General features: G+C 50.5%; 7 protein-coding genes across 7 annotated transcripts; 4 read left to right on the plus strand and 3 right to left on the minus strand.

Annotated features, from left to right (window-relative positions):
- Nucleotides 1-380: 380 nt before the first annotated feature.
- Nucleotides 381-2982, plus strand: ASPSYDRAFT_53081 (uncharacterized protein; the record flags this gene model as incomplete). The annotated part of the gene is made up of 6 exons (XM_040848616.1): nucleotides 381-455; nucleotides 613-1170; nucleotides 1400-1946; nucleotide 2209; nucleotides 2327-2467; nucleotides 2592-2982. 6 exons carry the CDS (start codon nucleotides 381-383, stop codon nucleotides 2980-2982), a joined length of 1713 nt encoding a protein of 570 aa, XP_040707185.1.
- Nucleotides 2983-3160: 178 nt separating this feature from the next.
- ASPSYDRAFT_142679 (RIC1 family protein) lies at nucleotides 3161-6568 on the minus strand (the record flags this gene model as incomplete). Its single annotated transcript, XM_040841264.1, has 5 exons — nucleotides 3161-3922; nucleotides 3983-4458; nucleotides 4523-4790; nucleotides 4840-6234; nucleotides 6287-6568. 5 exons carry the CDS (start codon nucleotides 6566-6568, stop codon nucleotides 3161-3163), a joined length of 3183 nt encoding a protein of 1060 aa, XP_040707186.1.
- Nucleotides 6569-6861: 293 nt separating this feature from the next.
- Nucleotides 6862-8286, plus strand: ASPSYDRAFT_37924 (putative Hsc70 cochaperone (SGT)). The gene is made up of 3 exons (XM_040845596.1): nucleotides 6862-6947; nucleotides 7018-8024; nucleotides 8084-8286. Exons 1-3 carry the CDS (start codon nucleotides 6945-6947, stop codon nucleotides 8133-8135), a joined length of 1062 nt encoding a protein of 353 aa, XP_040707187.1. The 5' UTR covers nucleotides 6862-6944; the 3' UTR covers nucleotides 8136-8286.
- Nucleotides 8287-8849: 563 nt separating this feature from the next.
- On the minus strand, nucleotides 8850-10459 carry tim44 (protein translocase subunit TIM44; the record flags this gene model as incomplete). The annotated part of the gene is made up of 2 exons (XM_040841160.1): nucleotides 8850-9525; nucleotides 9597-10459. The coding sequence occupies 2 exons, from the start codon at nucleotides 10457-10459 to the stop codon at nucleotides 8850-8852; spliced, it is 1539 nt and encodes a 512-aa protein (XP_040707188.1).
- A 208-nt stretch (nucleotides 10460-10667) lies between these two features.
- ASPSYDRAFT_224852 (mitochondrial 37S ribosomal protein uS11m) lies at nucleotides 10668-11654 on the plus strand. The gene has a single exon (XM_040844114.1). It carries the CDS (start codon nucleotides 10897-10899, stop codon nucleotides 11584-11586), a length of 690 nt encoding a protein of 229 aa, XP_040707189.1. The 5' UTR covers nucleotides 10668-10896; the 3' UTR covers nucleotides 11587-11654.
- Nucleotides 11655-12054: 400 nt separating this feature from the next.
- Nucleotides 12055-16378, plus strand: ASPSYDRAFT_37928 (putative VPS9 domain protein). The gene is made up of 3 exons (XM_040845597.1): nucleotides 12055-12274; nucleotides 12334-12580; nucleotides 12636-16378. The coding sequence occupies exons 1-3, from the start codon at nucleotides 12197-12199 to the stop codon at nucleotides 16217-16219; spliced, it is 3909 nt and encodes a 1302-aa protein (XP_040707190.1). The 5' UTR covers nucleotides 12055-12196; the 3' UTR covers nucleotides 16220-16378.
- Nucleotides 16379-17624: 1246 nt separating this feature from the next.
- Nucleotides 17625-18812, minus strand: ASPSYDRAFT_228823 (uncharacterized protein). The gene is made up of 2 exons (XM_040844116.1): nucleotides 18527-18812; nucleotides 17625-18452 (listed from the first exon to the last, which is right to left on the minus strand). The coding sequence occupies exon 2, from the start codon at nucleotides 18358-18360 to the stop codon at nucleotides 17971-17973; it is 390 nt and encodes a 129-aa protein (XP_040707191.1). The 5' UTR covers nucleotides 18361-18452; nucleotides 18527-18812; the 3' UTR covers nucleotides 17625-17970.
- Between the last annotated feature and the right edge of the window lie 437 nt (nucleotides 18813-19249).

The following is a 19249-nucleotide window of genomic DNA, read 5'->3' on the forward strand; positions in this document are numbered from 1 at the left end:
ACGGAGATGACGGAAGATACATGTAAAAAAACAACAAGATATTTTTGATAGCTTCGAGAACTCGATAGCATTGGGTGCCGAACTGGTCAATTGAAGTGTCTCAGTGTCTTCAAATACTCTCTTTACCGTCCCTGGTACCTCTGATACATTCCTTTTTCTTCTCAGCGTTTCCGCCCACTGATTGGTGGGCCGCCGTCACGACGTCTTCTCCCGTTCTGTTCCCCCCCATCCGGTCGGCAGCTGGTCCTGCGCTGGTATCGCGTTTCTTCTTGTGCTGCTCCTCTTCCTCTACCCCTCCACTTGTCTCTGTCTCTGTCTCCTCTCCTCTCCTCTCTCTTGATTTCCGCCGCTTCGCCTCCAGCAAGAAGAAGAAATCCAAGATGCCCCCTAAGAAGGCCGCCGTCCAAGAAAAGGTCCTCCTGGGCCGTCCCGGAAACAACCTGAAAAGTGGTATCGTATGTGAGCAAGACCCCACTAGCTATTAATTTTTTCTTCTGCCCCCCAGCCTCCTTCTTTTCTCCTATATAAGCCGCCCTCCCCCCTGAAAATTTCCACTTTCTTTCAACAACTCTGTCAGTTCTCGTAACTCAAAATGTCCTAACATCATGACAGGTCGGTCTTGCCAACGTCGGCAAGTCCACACTCTTCCAGGCTATCACCAAGTCGGGCCTTGGTAACCCCGCCAACTTTCCTTATGCCACCATTGACCCTGAAGAGGCCAAGGTCATCGTTCCTGACGAGCGATTCGACTGGCTATGCGAACACTACAAGCCCAAGTCGCGCGTTCCTGCCAACTTGACCATCTACGATATTGCCGGTCTGACCCGCGGTGCCTCGACTGGAGCTGGTCTTGGTAACGCTTTCTTGTCTCACATCCGAGCTGTCGATGCCATTTTCCAGGTCGTCCGATGCTTCGACGATGCTGAAATCATTCACGTCGAGGGTGATGTTGACCCTGTCCGTGATCTGACCATCATCAGCGAAGAGCTGCGGATCAAGGATATTGAGTTTGTTGAGAAGGCTCTCGAGGGCCTTGGCAAGCAGACAAGACGTGGTGGACAGACTCTGGAGATGAAGAAGCTGCGTGAAGAAGAGGCTACTGTTGCTAAGGTTCTTGAGTTCCTGAAAGAGGGCAAGAACGTCCGACACGGCGACTGGAGTCCTAAAGAGGTACGTTGCTTTTCTTTTCTTTTCTTTTCCTCTTCTTTTCCCTTTCCTGTTCCTTCCACTGTATGATGAATAAGAGCTTTGCTCGATATAACCCAGCTCGTCGAATGCCTCAAATTTAATTCCAACGTAGAGGCAGTATGAGAACACACCCTATCTGATTACAGTCCATCACATTTTTGTTGATTTTATCTGCTCGTTGAATCTCCTTCGGGGACTAACTATATCGCAGGTCGAGGTCATCAACCCTCTCTTCCTTCTCACAGCCAAGCCTGTTGTGTACTTGGTCAACCTGAGCGAGAAGGACTACATCCGCCAGAAGAACAAGTACATCCCCAAATTAATGGAGTGGATTAAGACCAACTCTCCTGGAGATTCCATTCTGCCCATCTCCGCTGCTTTTGAGGAGCGTCTGACTCAGTTCGAAACCGAGGCGGAGGCTGAAGAGGAGTGCAAGAAGCTTGGCACCAGGTCTGGTCTGCCCAAGGCCGTCGTACAAATGCGCCAGGTCCTCAACTTGGCCAGTTTCTTCACTACTGGAGCTGACGAAGTCCGTCAGTGGACAATCCGTAAGAACACCAAGGCCCCTGCTGCTGCAGGTGTTATCCACGGAGATTTCGAAAAGACTTTCATCCAAGCCATTGTCTATAACTACAATGTCCTTAAGGAACTTGGCGATGAAGGCCAGGTCAAGGCTGCAGGTAAGGTCATGACCAAGGGTAAGGAGTATCTCGTTGAAGATGGTGATATCCTTCTCATCAAGGCCGGTGCTGCCCGGGGTTAGATAAATAAAAAAATATCTACTTGCGATTCCAAATCACCTATCAAAAACACAACCGTACTTGTCCTTCCATGTTAGATCCACTGTAGCACATTCAGATATGTAGCACTTGGTATTGGAAGCTGGAACTCCGTTGTACTCTTGCAGCTCCATATGTCATAGAAATTTATGCACGTGACCCCGTTCCCCGCGATTTCAGCGTATCGCTGCAACAGAGAGACAACTGAACAAACATAACTCAGACACCATGTTCAAAAAAGAGTGAGTTCATTCAGTCTTTTTATATACTACTATACCTAGTACTGAATAAAACCCGCTCTACGCGTCGATAATTCATGCACAAAAACCCTTACGGCTAAAGCTAACTAAGAACCGCAGCATCCCACCAAGCAACCGCTCAAAAGTCAAGTCCTCTGTGCAGCGCGGTCTCCGCCAAAAGCTCATTGAGTCTCACCCACTATGCGAACCATACATTGAGGAGATTTTGCCCAAGAAGGCACAGCTCGATGCCGTGAAATTGTAACCTTCCCTTCTCTTTGCTTCCCTCCCCGTGCCCCTCCTCCTCCCGCTATGGATATCACCGATATTAGAGATAAAAAAACAAAAGAAGCAGCAAGCTAACGAAACCCCAATTACCATATAGACCCGACAGAGTAACCCTCTACACAATTGACTCGAATCCCCTCTTTTACCAACCCCTCGACGGGCCCCCAATCCCGCACTTGAAGCTCCTGCACAAGTTCCCGGACATGCTGCCTACCATCCAGATCGACCGCGGTGCGATTCGCTTTGTGCTCTCTGGCGCGACGCTCATGGCGCCGGGTCTGACGAGTCCTGGGGGCCGGTTACCGGATGCGGAGAATGCGCTGGAGAAGGGGACTGTTGTTGGTGTGAAGGCCGAAGGGAAGGAGGAGGTTTGTATGGTGGGGACTTTGAAAGCAAGCACGGAGGATGTGAAGACTAAAGGAAAGGGCGTTGTTATTGATGATGGGCATTATTTGGGAGATGGGTTGTGGAAGATGCAGTTAGACTAGGGTGGGTAGTTAGACTGACGGGGGCGTTGCGTGTGTGTGCACTGGTGTTCTGGGGAAGCGGACAAGGTATCTCGAGAAGTTATTACCTAGATTTATTGAGTAAATGAGCTAATCAAAATTACTGGCTATGCCTATGTACATATATCGTTTCTGTAGACCATGTATGTAGCCTGGCTAGTTATGTGCTTGCGTCGCCGCTCCTGGTTGACATGTCGCTTACTCTGCTGGGACTGCCACGCGGTGAAATTGAGGCTGCAGCAGACTGCGAAGACCAAGACGGAGAGCGAATGGCCAGGCCGAGCCCTTTCAGATTGGTTGTGGCGCCGTTGATTCCAGCAGGGGAACCGCCATGTCGCAGACCTGCACGCGACACAGAACGGCGGAGCATCTCGCCGGATCCATCAAGGGCAACTAAGAACCGTGCTAGTTGTGCACAAAGTTCCCAGTCACTCTTCTGTGATGCCAATATCATTAGTCTGACAACATAATCTCCAACTGGGGCATCGTGGCCCTCTGATTCGTCTTCAAATGCTTGTAAGACGAGTAAGTAGCCCACAGCAGTTTTCAGAGAATTGATTTTAAGCGCCTGTTCAAAGAGATCCTTTGGAGGAGGCAGGTACGCAAAAAGCGTACGCCATGATCGAAGCTCTGTTTTACGTGTACATTGGACAACGATGTCCAGGTACACACTAGGCGGAACGGACGCTTGAAGAAAGGAGATAACGGAGGGAAGAAGAGGATCGTGTCTTGGTGTTTGGTCATCGAGTTTGCTTTCCTGCGCCACCTTATCATCTTCCTCGTCGAGGACGTGGTGGAGAAGGATTTCAAGGGCGTGCGGAAAGTACGAAAGGTGGGAGAAATATTGACACAGTGAGTGGGCCGAAGGGATGTCGCCCTGGACTAGACTGTGCTGGAGGAAGTATGGAAGGAAGAGATGTGTCTGTTATAACATTAGCAAGACCATAGTAAGACCATAGCTGGTATGAGGTTCGAAACCTACCCGGATAGCGAATTTGAGCACCGCGAATGTGATATCGCGCCGTTGTATTGTTTCCGGTTCCACCCCAAGTACGATCCCTTTGTTCAAAAGAACTGACAGGGGATAAAAATCCAAGGGTACTTCAATTGATTTCGGTACATCCTCCCGCTGTAAAACTTCCTGAACATCACCCCAGGCTGTAAGATCTTTCCCGGAAAATGCCCAAAGAGAATCCCGTAAGGACAGATTGCTGTGATATTGGTTGAGGGCCAACTCTGCAGCTGGACTAGGCGGGTGTGGATCCTCGACAGGTGGAGCAAAATTGAAGGATAGCTGATCGCGCATCAAGATGTAATACTCGACGTCGTGTGATATAACGCGCATATCATATTTGAGCTCTCCCGAGTCCGACATGGATGGCTGGAGGAGCACTAGGTTCCCATCGACTAGTAGGAGCACGGATGCCACCTTCACATCGTGGGCCGGGTCCCCGTTCCCTACGTAAGTCAGCATTTGCTTCTTAGAAAAAGAAAGAAAGAAAACGTCTAAGGTTAAACTTACGCAATTGGTCTTCAGGCAAGACCCAGCTGATAGACCGAACACGGGTGGGTGCCCGCACAATTCCATTGAAAGCGATCTGGCCAACCGGGACGAGTGTGATTCGGGATTGCGTCGAATTAATTATATAATGATATAGGATATTCTCGTAGGTGTAGACGAGTAGGGAATCCTCGCCGGACGGGCCGATGAAAACCACGGGCGAGGGAAGATATTCGACGTGAAGAATAGAATAGTTGTTTAAGGGAAGCTCACGGGAAAACATGCATAGCTGCTACAACGTTAGTATATGCCATGTTGCGGAGATTCAAGAAACTAACCTCGTAAGAGCCATCACGATCAATGGCCGCGATTAAAATATGGCCATACCAGCACATCCCGCCCCGAACGGTAAATGAATTTTCGACCTTGGGATCTTCGAATACTTTCCAGCGGCCACTGTTCACGCTATAGTGCGCAAGGCCACGCTTTCCTGCAATGGCGACATATCTTCCATCTTGAGATACAGAACTGGCGCGGATAGGCCATTGTGAGTGAAGGTAGGCGGGTGGATACTGGGCGTGATGCCATAGTGAGTCTTTGCCGGAGATTGTTATGAGGTCTGGTAGATCGTGTCCTCGGTAAATTATCACTTCTGTCGACGTTTGCAATAAGCCCCTGGCAAGATTGGCAGATGAATAGCACCCCGTCAGCGCGCTTCGCGCTGTTTCGAGAATCCACAAGCGTCGGTCATCCTGCGCAGTCAAGATGATGTCTGAGCCCCCACCTATCCAGCAACCGTGTGATGCACCAGTCAACCAGTCCTCACCATTAGACGTAGCAAGCGACCGATCAATAGTGAAACTGTTCCCGCCAGGCTTGCCGAATACGCTCCATGTTGTCCAACCACGCTCGTAGCCAGCGAAAAGGCAGTAACCGTCCGGCGAGTAGCACATGAATGTTAGTTCACCAGTTGTGCTCGGAGAGGCCGGAGGTTGGAGCTTGTGTGACAGAGGAACGTTCCCTAGATAGTCCTTCGCCGTGTAGACGAGGACATCGCCGTTGGCACAGCTGACGGTGAGTAGTGAAAAGCGAGCATTCACCGTAACTTTAACAGCTTTATTGTCGTCACTACTTGGAGTATGAAAGCAGTGGCCATTGAAGAGACCTTTATGAGATTCGGATTCTTGTGATAGCTCGGAGACACGTTGAACGGCGTAAGCGTGGCCCTCATTGGTCACCCATACCATCAGGTTTATTGCACGGTCATACACCATATCAGCAATAGATGTCCGTTTTGAGACACCTAGAACTCTGCTTAAAAGCTCTGACGTGGTTTGCGTCCCGTGCTCGTCAGGTGTCCATCGTATGCATTGAATAGCAGCGGGCTTCACAGTCGCAACCACAAGCTCATTGTCTAATGCTAGAGCCTTCATAATTCCGGACTCTATTTTAATTGCCATTCGGAACCGAATACTGACATCGTGTATGCTGTTAGACTCTTCATCGGCTGAGATGCGGGCTAGTTGTTGCCGGCGAGAGGCGCTGCTCTGATCGTACTGCTGCTGGTAAACACGGGAACTGGAGTCCGTCGCAATGGTATAAGTAAGTAGATAGCCTTTCAGTGTCTGAACAACAAGGATTGTCGCATCAGGACGCATAAGGAGGGCAACATTGGCGCCGTAGGTTTCTAGTGATGTCGATGATCGAGAAAAGGCCGCAACAACAGCAGTGGGCTAGAATCGGTCAGCATCCAAACAACACGAGAGCAATATGATCTTAACACACCCTAGTTTGCCAGACAGCTATCGAAGAGTCGGACATCGTCGCAAACATATGGCCGGTCCGAGAAACGCAGAGACCCCTTATTGCTTCTTCTGCCCACTGGGACGACGGCGCCGTTTGGGGATGGGATGCTGAGCCATTGCCCTGATTCAGCGGTTGATCCTGCTCAGTGTACTCTGCGGACGCATCCTCACGGATTGAATCGTCAGCACTGTCTGGTAGCGGTGCAGGAATCCCAGGGCCATTGATCGCATAGACCCTGGGCACTCCGTTTGGCCAGTACATGGCTCTTGAAGAAGCGGGTCAGTTTTGGAGAGCCGCGGTGGCAGATTTGGGCATCTTCGTCGGCCCCAGACACGTTATACCGCCGGAAACAGGATATTGACGGTCCCAGAGCGTCTAATCATATTCACCAAGAGCTTCCGACCGATGATGCCGTGTGTAGATAGATGAAAGCTACCTTCTCCGCGTTCACCGCCCGATTTGGGACGCGGTCCAAGCAATCACGTGGAGAAGCTGTGCAAACAGTGCAAAAGAGAAGACTCGAGATTCGTTGCCATCAAAAAATATCCCCGCATCACAGGCCGCCCCCCCACTGCTTCTTGCCAGCTATACAAAGAAAAATCTCGAGTTTCAACAGACGCCAATCCCACCCTCTGACATGGTAGGAATATCTTCAAGATACGTATATTGTGTTGGAATTCTAAATGCTAATCGAATTTTCCAACTATTAGGCTCCCACCGAGTCAAAGAAGCGCCTGGCGCTAGCTATCATTGATTTCCTCAACACCAGCGTAAAAGATGGCACCCTGACAGCGGACGACGCCGAGTCAATCGAGATTGCCCAATCATGCATTGCGGATACGTTCAAGGTTGACTCGTCCGACGAGGCTGCTATGAAGGAAGCCCTAGGTGGACAGTCGCTCGCTAGCATTTACAGCGTTTATGAGAAGCTTCGCAACAAGGGCGGCGCTGCCGGTTCTTCCAGCGCTGAACCCCAGGCTGAGAAGAAGCCCCAGGCCGGCACCCCCACATCCGAGTCTGACAAGTTAAAGTCCGAGGGTAACGCCGCCATGGCACGTAAGGAGTACAGCATTGCCATTGATCTTTACACAAAAGCCCTGGCCATCGCCCCGGCCAACCCCATCTACCTCTCCAACCGTGCTGCTGCGTACTCCGCATCCAGTCAGCCTGAGAAGGCCGCGGAGGATGCCGAGCTCGCAACTACCGTTGACCCCAAGTACTCTAAGGCCTGGAGCCGCCTGGGTCTCGCCCGATTCGATTTGGCCGATTACCACGGAGCCAAGCAAGCCTATGAGAGTGGCATCGAGGCCGAAGGTAATGGTGGAAGCGAGGCAATGAAGAGGGGTCTTGAAACCTCCAAAAAGAAGATCGAAGAGGCTAGCCGCGGGCCTGAGCCTCCTGCAGACTCCGTTGACGATGCACCTGGTGCATCCCGCGGTGGTGGCGGTGGTGGCATGCCTGACCTCTCTTCCCTCGCTAGCATGCTTGGCGGTGCTGGTGGTGGTGGTGCCGGCGGCGGCGGCGGCATGCCAGATCTCGGGTCTATGATGAACAACCCTATGTTTGCTAGCATGGCCCAAAACCTCATGAGCAACCCAGAAATGCTCAACAACCTGATGAGCAACCCCCAGCTACGACAAATGGCCCAGAACTTCGGCCAAGGCGGCGGTATGCCTGACATGTCGAGCTTGATGAGCGACCCAAGCATCGCTGAGATGTAAGTGTTTAGAACTCCTGATAACCCCACTCGCTGCACGACATTGACTTGAATCATAGGGCCCGGAATTTCATGGGCGGTGGTGCTGGACGCGGTGGTGGAACCCAATAGTTTATACATTTGTCCCATACTTAACGTTCATGTTGATGCCCGTATTATTATCGCCCCCCTTATGACTATGTCTCGGTACATACCCATTTTAAACCCGACTATAGTGTTAAGAATATAGACGTAACTTTCGGTCACGTATTTACTGGCTCAGCTTTTTCTGGATCTTTCAAGACATTTAATATATTTTTAAAGTGCATGATCGAGCGAATAGTAGTAACACATGCCGCACAGAAAATAAAGCACAAGACACGCTGGGCCAGAGGCCCTGATGCAATAGCAATAATCAGAAGAGTGGAGGATGGTGATGGAAAAGTCAGCCAAAAAGAACACCATGCGCCATCGAGAGCCAAAAGGATAAAATCATGAGATTCCGAGGGATGGTTCTTTCGGCATGTTAGGAAAAGGGACACTAATGTCTCACTCCAAAATCCGACAAAAACGATAATCAGATACAAATACATGAACCCCAAAGACTAAATCAAATCGATGATCCATGGGAAGTCGTCGATGAGAATGGTCACTATAAAGTCATAGCATGAGGTGCCAGTCCAACTGGCCTCTATTCAGAATAGTTAATAGTTAATATTGTACAGAGGGTTATATCAGACAGTCGAGAAGAGGAGAAACGGATCGGAAATAAAAGTAGTAGGTCATCATAGATCGCCGCGGATTTGAGTGAAGTGGTGTAATGTTTGAGGAGTAACGGTGTTTGTTTTAGATGTAGTCCCGAGCGGCCTTCTGCAGTTCAATCAACCTCCATCCCTTTGTTTCAGGATTGTTCACATCCTCAGGAATTCTCGTGAGTCCCATGACATATGAGACCAGTTGGACCTTGTCCTCCATCCCAGCTGCAAGCTCGTTCGTCTTGGTGTTTCTGTAAACGTGGACTTCTTGCGTACGGCACATTACCACGAAAACGGGGATATCACCAGGATCCAGCATACGGGCGCTCATGACATCCACTCCACGGATATCAAGGATCCGGCCGTCCGACTTCAGGCCGGCAGTAGTGATTTGTTTGCTAAGGGCGGCATAGACACTAAATTGTGCGTCTGAAAGCCAGAGCTTGAGCGTTTCGACGTCTCCCTTGACGTAGGCATCAAGAACTTCGGGAAGGATATATTCACGCATTTCCCGTAGGAATGATTCCATCTGAAAAGTGGGATCCATTTCACGGAACTTTTTGACAACCTGAGCGGTCTCGTTCTCAGCAAAGAAACCGGCAACCCGGTCTGAGATACTGCGTGCCGTGCTAATCAGAGGGTTCTCTGACTCATTGTATGTTTCTTTTAGGGTGAAGAGCTTCTGCATCATGGGATTCGAATCTTTGAAATCGCGCCAGCTTTCTTTCCAAGCTGAGTCTTTGTGAAGGGTCACGTTTGTTCCAGCGCTATTCACAAGGAAAAAAAAAAGAAAGGTTAGAAATCAGAATGAAGTAATTTCGAAGAGGGGGTTGCATACTTAGGATCTTCGACCATAGGCCCGGACTTCCGGCGACCAGACTTGGCTTCCATCTCTTCACGCTGTTGCCTCTGTCGCCGACGCTCCTCCTTCTCGACCCAACCACCGTACCGCGAGCTGCTGCCATCATCAATGGCTTGCTTTACACCTCCAACGGCGGTCTTGTAGGCTTCAGTTTCTCGCACGGGGCGCGTTGCTTTATCGAGCCCAGAGGCAGTCACGTTGACACCCTTCCGGAGCCCTTTAACAACAGGGGTGTTCCACGTCCACGAAGCGCTTTTGCCGATAACGCGACCTGTGCCTTTCAGGGCAGTCGAGGTTCGCGTGGAAGCTGCTCCTGATGCAGCCTCATAAGCAGCACGAGCACGCTTAACGTTTTCGCTCTCAGAGAATTGATGGGCCGATGAGGCAAGAGCCTTTGTTGACTCGTTCCACTCTTTGGAAGCCTTAAACTCCGACTGTAAGGTGTCCCGGAAAACTTGCCACGGAGACTTGTCACCATGGGGGGGAGGAGGAGGCGCATCCTCCTTTTTCTCCTCAGACTTTTCCTCGTCCTTTGACTCATCCTTCTTCTCCTCCTTAGTTTCTTCGGATTTCTTTTCACCCTGCTGTTCCTGTTTTTGTTGCAACCGAGGTGTGCCGACATGGAAGGATCTGGTCAGATGAAGCGAGGCGTACGGGGAAAGAAGGCGGGAAACCGGAGGGTTGGCGCTATCCGTTGAACGTGAAATTGCGTATAAAGGAGACTGAATCAACGGTCGTTGAATAGCGATCGCGTTCGCAGCTGTCGTCCTCAAAGCGGACGTTGGAGATCGCAGAGCGGCCACCCGCACGGTGGCCGACATTCTGTTAGCCGCAATCATGCTCTGTAGTAAAAAAGAAAGCAGAGGATAAAGCAGCAGGAAGGGGTTAAATAGTATAAAGCGCGAAGAAGCCCCAGGGGGAAGGGGGAGCGTAAAGGATGGGTATTGAGAGGTGAGGCGAGAGAGGAAGCGATGTCGGCAACGGTAGATGAAGGGAAAAAAGTCGAGCTGTAGACGCCAAGAATCGAAAATTCGGCCTTCTTCCGCCGCCTTCACCTTTCCCGAACCATTGCGGCTACGCTTATTATTCCAGGCCAACAAGCCGTGTCTGCGCCATTAATATCTTTTGCTTTTGAGTTTGGAATTGCAGCTTGCAAATTTTGCCCTACATAGCCGGACAGTCTGCTGAAGGGCTGCAGACAGATCGTTGCGCTCCCCCCGGATCTCCTCTCGACCGATTCTCCAGTTACGTCGTCTCGCGAGCACTCCAATTGAAGATGAACAACACGTTCGCGCACGCTTTGGCGCGAGCTCTTCCGTCGGCTGGTCGACAGTGCCAGCCTAGGGCGTCCCTGTTCCGTCAAGCAAGAGTTTTCTCCACGACACCCCGTGTTTTCGAATCGCCCGACGAGACCCCCAGTGCGCTAGGGCGAGAATTTCAAGCTGCGCGACTAGAGGAAGCGGCCCAGGATAACTCGCCGGTGTCCGCACTCACTAAGATGATGCGCGGGAGCAGGGCCCCAGTGAGCGCAGACTATTCGAAGATGGCCCAGAGTCTAGAGGCCGAGATGCTTAAACGCCCATATTCCGACCATGCTCCTCCGCACCACCTCCACGTTTTATCGCATAGACGCAACACGATATTGACTCTCACACGACCAAATGGCAGCCCGCTGATGTCAATGGGTACCGGGGCTCTGGGTTTTCGAAAAGCTCGCCGAGGAGGTTATGATCCGGGGCTCCAATTATCAGCCCATGTCTTCGCCCAGATCCAGGAAAGGGGTCTTCTATTGGAAATCAAAAGCCTAGAGATTATATTCCGTGGCTTTCATCTAGGACGGCAGGCCTTCGTTAAGGCGTTGCTAGGAAATGAGGGGAGGAACATTCGGGGGTTGGTATGCCGGGTGTCAGACTCGACTAGGATAAAGTTTGGTGGAGCAAGGAGCCCGAGAGTTCGCAGACTTTGAAGCCTCCTTTTGCTACTATGTTTTAATCTCACTGCATGATGCCCAACGCTTAGCGAGACCTGAATGCGTCTTGACGGCCTCAGGAGACCGCGGGATTCAAAGGGGACGGCAAATGTCGTTAGACAGACAGGTCAACTATACGAAGCTCGCTCCAAGGCAAGAGGAAGGGCCTGGTATTTGTAGTTTAGTTTGTCCATGTATATTAACTTCAATTTTCCTTGTCAAGAGCACCAACTTCTTGTATCCAGCGATAAGACGAAAAAGAGTCCAGAACATTTGATTTCCATATCGGGTATAGTGCGGAGAGCTGCCAGGTCCCAACTGCAGGAAAGCTGTTGACTGAACTCCTGCTCCCGGTTTCAGTCCGTTCATGAACTTGCCATTGCACTCAATTTTTTGAACCATCCCTGTTTTTATTCAAAACATACTATTCCTTTTCCCCATCTGGCTGTCGTGCCTGCTACCTAAGTTGTTCGGGCTGCTTGAGGGCGGATGCGCCTGAGCTGCCTCCCTACGTCGATCCGGCGAACGTTCCTTTCGGTGAGCTCGAGTGAGGCGGCTTGATGAGCGCCAGATCATCTCCAACGGGCCGTCGTCCGGGATCGCTTGGATGCACCCTCTAAACCCTTTCCTCCGGGCCTTCTTTCGGAGCACTGTGCCCGGGCAGTGTGTACCAATCGAGAATCATGTACGTCTTCCCCTCTTAAGCCGCACGTTAGAAAGTCGAGTTACTAAAAGGCGTCCTAGGTTCTCCTCGTCCCCGTGAGTGAATCCTTAATTGGATCGCGCGACCGCGAATCGTCCCTATTCTACTCCGATCTCGTCGTCTCGGAAGAATTCCTAGGCAGCCACACCTTGCGGATTCCGGTTTCAAGTGGAGCGGGAGGAAGAGATGATCCAAGTGTCCGCGATGGGAGGGGAAAGGCAAAACAAGTGACCACCGCCAATGGTAGGACGGTGATACTGAGGGACAACTCTGTCTATAGTAATAAGGGTGAGAGCACCTGCAATGACCGCTTAAATGCCATTGCGCCTAACAATGAACCCAGGCTTCAAGTCGTTGAATCAGGCACAGTTGCTGTCCGATGCTTTATACTACGCCCCCACCGGTGACTCGCAGCCATGGCTTATATACCTAATCTCCAAGCCACTTGTGGGCTCCTTCGAAGCCGCGAAAATCATCCCAGCCGTGGTTCCTGGAACCGCCCCCAATGCCAACCGCTCACAGCTGAGCGGGAAACCTGGCGAACAATCTGGTCCTACGATCTCCTCGCCTCCGAAAAAGGAGATAAGAACATTCGGAGAGCTTCTGGCTCATTTCCCGATGATTGCGAGACAGATGCAGCCGGGGTTGGAAAGGCTTTTTAGGGAATTCGGAAAGGAACTTGGGAAGCCCTTGCCCCCGCCCCCATCGCGGTCGCCAATGTTAGAGGACGGTGAATACAGTCGATCCCGTGAGGATCTATTTGCAGACGAAGCCAGCTCTGTTAGGAGTTCATCGTCACGCCGCAGCAGAAGTCTTCCGTTTAATTCCGAAGAGTATTTTGAAGACGATGAGGACTTGATGCGCCGCAGCCTGGAGACAGCTGTTACTGCCGCAATTGATTTATTTCGGCTGGTTGATCAGCAGCAATTATCTCTTCTTGGAGCGACTACCGACCTAACTGGACCAATAGTCGAGGGCTTTATTGAACGATATGTTGCTGAACAAGTTCACGAATCGCTGCTATTTCCTCGGTTATGCAGTTTTCGCCAACCAGAAGACACGGAACTAGATTCTAGGATTCGACAAATGGAGTATGTCGACGTGTCTCAAGTTGGTCTTACAGTTGAGGGTGGCCGGGATGGCAAGCGCGAACTTTTATTGCGGCTTGGTAAGGCAGTGGAGGAGTTTCGCAAAATCCTGGATGCGAAATGCCCTCACGATATGCTCAATACGCTTCTGGAGACAGTAAAGGTCTTATCGTACCCGGGCGAATACAATAAAAGCGAAGAGAAAGAATCGGCACCTGTGACGATCAATGCGGATATTTTGGTATCATTATTGCTGGTCGTGGTGATTAGATCGCAAGTGAAGCATTTACACGCCCGATTGCTATACATGCAGCACTTTATCTACGTCGACGACGTTGATAGTGGGGAAATGGGTTATGCTTTGAGCACCTTTGAAGCGGTCGTTACATATCTAATGACTGATCCTGCAGGAATTCGAAGAGCAAGCATCCGGAATAAGCGCTTATGGAATGCGACAAAGGCCGGGCGTGTTACTGATATGAAAGCTATTTTAGAACCAGATGGCGATCATGAATCACTGTACGACACTAGTGACACCGCCGACCCTCAGAGCCAGCCACTAGAGGACGCACGACCTAACCGACAGGCTTTACGGACTCCTCCGCTACTGGACAACCATATATACTTAGGAAATGAGCGAGAAATCACGGATGCGCCATCAGATGCGCCTCCGCTCGCACACGTATTCCCGTTCCAGACCTGGGAAAACTCATCTTCAACTCGAGAGACGAAACCTCCCATCAAACGAGTGTCTATGGATGTTCGTAGCCTATCAGAGTCGTCGGGTATTTCATTCCTCTCGCGGTCCACCACCATGAACTCAGTTGGTACGGCCATCGAAGGGGATAGCTCAATCGAAACACTGGTCAAGACCCAGGATCCTCGTGGCGACTCCATATTGATGATGGCGGTTGAAGGCCACCGTCCCGAGGCTCTCAAGTACCTTCTAAGCTTGAATGAATATTACTCGGTGCACGACGTGCTCGATGATACAAACACCGATGGGACAACTTTACTCAGTGCTGCCGTCCAGCTTGCTCTGGACGAGATTGTCGATATTTTGCTCAACTACCTCACAGAGACCGCCGATGGGAATGCTATTGCTGCTTACTTACGAAGGTGCGATGGGCGAGGGCGTACCGTGGCGCATTATCTGTTTAGCATTCCACCGGTGATGCGAAGACTTAAAGGCTTACTTCCGTGGCGTCAACGTGACAAGCATGGACAAACTCCGCTTTTCGCTCTGTGCAGGTCGTACGATCACCCTGACTATAAGACGATGGTGAACGAGGCGCTCACTGCAGCCCAAGAGTCCCAGGGAGATGGCAAGCCTTTACATTTAGATGACCATATTGATTCTAAAGGCAATACCTTGTTGCATATTGTCAGTGACCCTGAGATCACAATTCGAATACTCAGGGAAAGTGACTGCGACCCGAATGCCACGAATGACAAGAAGTTCACGCCATTGATGATGGCCAGTAAATACGGCCGGGTTGACCAAGTGCGGATCCTCTTTTCGGACTCCAGAGTGGATATTTACGTCAAAGAGGCCCGAGGCTTGACTGCTATCGAGCTAGCTAAGGATGATGAAGTGCGTAATCGCATCGACGACTTGATCCTCCTCTCCAACCCACCATCATCTCATGATGCGCCTTCCGGGCGTGTTACCACAGTGGTTCGCTCCTTTTTTGTTGAGGATGCAACTGTTCGATTTGTCCTCAAGTCTGGCGCGCCCACGCCACCAACTGATGGGCAAAATGTACCTGCACATACTAAGATGTACACCGTCACGACCTGTCGCCGTACGTTTGCTGATTTTGAGACACTGGCCGCATGCCTCGCCCTTGAGCACCCTGCCTCTTACCTGCCGGCTTTGACCGACTTTCGCAACCCTTTCCAAATACATTCGAAGCCGTCTCGCGCCGTACTTCATAATATGCAGGATAGACTTGATAAGTTTTTGAAGATTCTTCTTTCCCATCCCACCTTCGCCACGCACGAGCTATTGTGGGAGTTTATCCTGGTTCCAGAACTACAACCTCAGATGATGACAGAAAGATCCCATCGCAAAGCTCAAGCTTTCTCCGAGTCCATTGTCGAGGACCACGATCCCATCACACAAGACGGCATCCGAGAGGCTGAGAACTTCATTTCCCATGCTCAGGATATAGTCCGCACAACCCACGCCCACACGCGCACGCTCCTTCGCCGCGGTCACGCCCTCAGGAACGCCGCCTCAGACATCGCCGACGCCGTATCACTTTGCTCGTCCGCCATCTCTACCTTAAAAGAGCCCACTAACGCGCTTCCCCAATCTCACATCGATGCGTTCTCCCGCTACGCCTTTTGCCTATCAACCTCTTCCTCAGACTCCTCCCCACTCCTTCAATTCCTCTCCACACTCAGCTCAATCGACACAACCACCTCCGCAATCCTCACCTCCCTCTCCCGCCCCATATCCCTAATCTCCTCCCTCAACTCTACAAGCCGCAATCTTGCCCGCTCCCGATCTTCACTGGCTTCCTCATCCCTTCCCCGCAAATTCAACCTCAACTTCCCAGGCCTCGAGGAATCGCGCATCCGCTCCACCCGCGACCTGCAGCAAAAAATCACCACCTCGGAGACACAAATCGCCCGCCTCGCTTGTGAAATATCCTGGAACCGGGACGTCGTCATCAGCGAACTCGCCGGCTGGACCTCGTGGCGCGAGCAGATCGGCCGCGACGCAATCCGCTCTTTCGTGAAGTCTACCCTTGTCCGCGAGAAGGAGCGGAAAAAGAGACTTGAGCGTTGCTTGAGGAGCGTGAGGGAGATAAACAACAAGCAAGAGGACTGAAACTTCTTTCCATGATTTAATGGGTGTTGATACATACACTGTGATTGATCTGCCTTTGGCTGCTCATGTTATAGATAAATATTAGGCACTGTAGACATACTTACACCTTTTCCTTCTTTTAATATTCTTTTGATGACTGCATACTAGCCATCTATGTTGACAAGTGTTTATATGATAATGATGAGATGATATAGGAAATGTTTCACTATATACGTAATATAGTACATAGATGGGTTTGAATACACTTTTCGTTTCCGAAACCTTTGAAAATATAGGGCCCGATGCCACAGGTCTATACGTTCGTCTATCCTGGTCTTAATTTGGGCCTGAATTTTACGATTATTGTCCCAAATACTTGCACTACCAGGTGCTGTAATGTAACTATACAAATTCGTCATTCTAGCCTAATAACTAATCTAATAGGATGTATGGAATCAGCCAAAAGACATAGAAGACCCACCAAGATTTCAATGACTAGGCACCTGAGCTCAAGCCACTTGATATCAGGCGGGGGAATGAATGTATATCCCGGCACGAGTAATTCTAGGATACATAAATGATCAGAGCAATGGTAGGAAAAATGTGTCTGTCAAAAACTGAACAGAGGAGAGTTGCTTGGTTTGATAGATGGAAGTCGAAACAGCGACCTTCTGAAACTCTGCGACGGCGTAAGCTCCGCTTCAGTGGTATCTTGGTCCAGTTCCGGATATTTAAGATTAGCCGGTGTAGCAGGCGTATGGGGTATCTCGGTCCCTAAAGTCGACCCATCTTGAGAACCGGGAACGGCTGTCCGTGAAACAACAGACCTTAAGGGAGAAGGAACAACAACGATTTTCTTCGCAATCGGACCAGAGCGGCCATTGTCAGCATCACTCAACACCCCGAAGCGGCGCGAAGCTCCCGTTTTTACGCTCATTGCGGCGGATTTGATATTCTGGAGAGGAGCACCGACGACAGAGGTACGAGGCTTATTGCGACTTGTACAGAAAACCCGGACGATTTGGCCGTCGTTCTGCTCCTCGATCATATATGACCGAGCAGACGTATTCCTGCAGAACATCAAGCTCTCTCTCTTCCGCCGCGCCTCCTCTAATGGATCGTTATCGCCTTCCCTCTTGCGCCTCTGTCGTCGACGGAATTTCTTGACCAGCGTAACAGTTAGGAGAATAAGGGCGGCAAGAGCGACTGCACTGAAGATGCTTGATGCAGCAATAGAACCTTTTTCGTATTTCCAGTCCTTGACCAAGGCCTGTTCGGTCTGATCCAGCACTAAAGGAGCTGTTGCATTCTCAGATGGTGTTTCTAGAACAGAATTGTTATTTTCGGGATTGGGACTGCGTTTAAGATCAGGAGAAGCGTGTGGGAATCTCGAAGGATCGTGCGAGTAGAGATCACGAGAGGGCTCTGAGTGTGTTGTTCGACCGGGATCCGCAGTCTGTACTGGCTGATGGATTACTGAATGGGCTGGTTTTCCATTATAAAGGATAGAAGTTCTAAATGAAGAACTGCAGGCATGAGCACTTGACCGATCTAAGTGTTATTGTGGACTCACAATGGCATTGGTTAACGGGGATATTCAAACAAGTCAGGGCAAAGGAATGATAATTGGATAGCATGTGAAATTTCTAGGGAGCGCCTAGACAAAGAACATTGTTGACGAAGAAGCCATTTCGTGATAGAAAGGAGCTATAGAGGCATGTGGCATCCAGCACTTGCACAATTGGCAGGCGCATTCCTGTGCAGTTTCCTATTTAGAAAAGATAACAGCCCAGAACTCCCAACTCCATCGCTAGCAGTCTCATTGTACATACAGCATCGCAAACTTCAGAGCCACACCGCGGTGGGATCTGCTCATCTATACCCTCGTCATCCGAAACAGCCGCCTCCTTATACTGCTGATACTCCGCCATCAAGCCATCCATATTACTTTCCGCCTCGGTAAACTCCATCTCATCCATGCCCTCGCCCGTATACCAGTGCAAGAACGCCTTGCGGCCGAAAATGGCCGAAAACTGCGACGCCACGCGCTCAAACGGTTCCTGCACAGAGGTCGAATTGTCCACAAAGGTAGCGGCCTTTCTTTTTTTTTCCCCCAATTTTTGAGGAATTGGGCGAGCAGAGACACACTGTGGTTTGCACATTGTGCGGGATCCATTCTACGGAGTACTCCGAGTGCCTGTCCTGGATGTTGTGCATGTGGTCTTCGATTTCTTTTGTCGAGACGTTGCCGTGGCTGTGGAGGTTAGTGCCAGCATTCAGTATTCAATGTTTGCTTTCTTTGTGGATTGAGCGGTATTGATAGCATACAAGAGTGTCGGGCAGGTCAGGAAGCGACCGTTGTGGAAATTACACGCCGTCATCATGTTTTCCGTGTATCGAACATCTGCTGCGTGAGCTCCGAGACAGACACGCTCCTAAACGACCGGGAGCCTCGAGCCGTATTCCATATTGTAACTCCTCTACGATGTTTGTACGATGGAATCGGGAGTCATAGCCATCTTCCAGCTGAGTATATCCACAATAGACGTGACGAACGGCCTTTTCGATAAGCGCCTGCATGTCTGCGGGCCCGCTTAGTGCTTCCTTTGTACCCTGTTGTAGGTACCTAATTGGTCATCTCGTGTTTGGTAGAGCGAGGTCGTTGCATCAGCTCGGGAACCGACTTTAAACCAAATTGGATGACAAGCTTACTAGGTAGAGTTCTTGACACAGATTCTTTGGACCAGATGACGGGGTGCCCCTGTTCATGGTCACATATTGAGAGCACAGCTGGTACATACAATGCAATGTAGGGCTAACGCAACTCTCCCGAACATCCGCAACCAGAACGCATCAGACAGCACTGCGCACTGATAAAGACGAGAATCACATCCATCAAGTCATGCCTGTTCGGGTCCAAAATTGCAATTGACTGAAAATTAACTACGCCAGCTAGACGCACGTGAGATGTAAACCACTAAACGCCGTTTTATTGGGCATGGTGGTGCATTAGGGTAACTGCTAAGTAGCCCAGCCGCCGAGGACCCATTC

The sequence above is a fragment of the Aspergillus sydowii genome (assembly GCF_001890705.1).
Source record: "Aspergillus sydowii CBS 593.65 unplaced genomic scaffold ASPSYscaffold_1, whole genome shotgun sequence".
Taxonomy (NCBI): domain Eukaryota; kingdom Fungi; phylum Ascomycota; class Eurotiomycetes; order Eurotiales; family Aspergillaceae; genus Aspergillus; species Aspergillus sydowii.

Excerpts from the sequence above, each read along its gene's own strand:
- ASPSYDRAFT_37924 (XM_040845596.1), top strand. Across the intron at positions 8,025-8,083 it reads GACCCAAGCATCGCTGAGAT|GGCCCGGAATTTCATGGGCG; the intron begins GTAAGTGTTTAG and ends CTTGAATCATAG.
- ASPSYDRAFT_224852 (XM_040844114.1), top strand. The coding sequence starts at position 10,897 with ATGAACAACACGTTCGCGCACGCTTTGGCGCGAGCTCTTCCGTCGGCT.
- ASPSYDRAFT_37928 (XM_040845597.1), top strand. The coding sequence starts at position 12,197 with ATGCACCCTCTAAACCCTTTCCTCCGGGCCTTCTTTCGGAGCACTGTG. Across the intron at positions 12,275-12,333 it reads GTGTACCAATCGAGAATCAT|GTTCTCCTCGTCCCCGTGAG; the intron begins GTACGTCTTCCC and ends AAGGCGTCCTAG. Across the intron at positions 12,581-12,635 it reads CTCTGTCTATAGTAATAAGG|GCTTCAAGTCGTTGAATCAG; the intron begins GTGAGAGCACCT and ends CAATGAACCCAG.
- ASPSYDRAFT_228823 (XM_040844116.1), bottom strand. The coding sequence starts at position 18,360 with ATGTGCAAACCACAGTGTGTCTCTGCTCGCCCAATTCCTCAAAAATTG.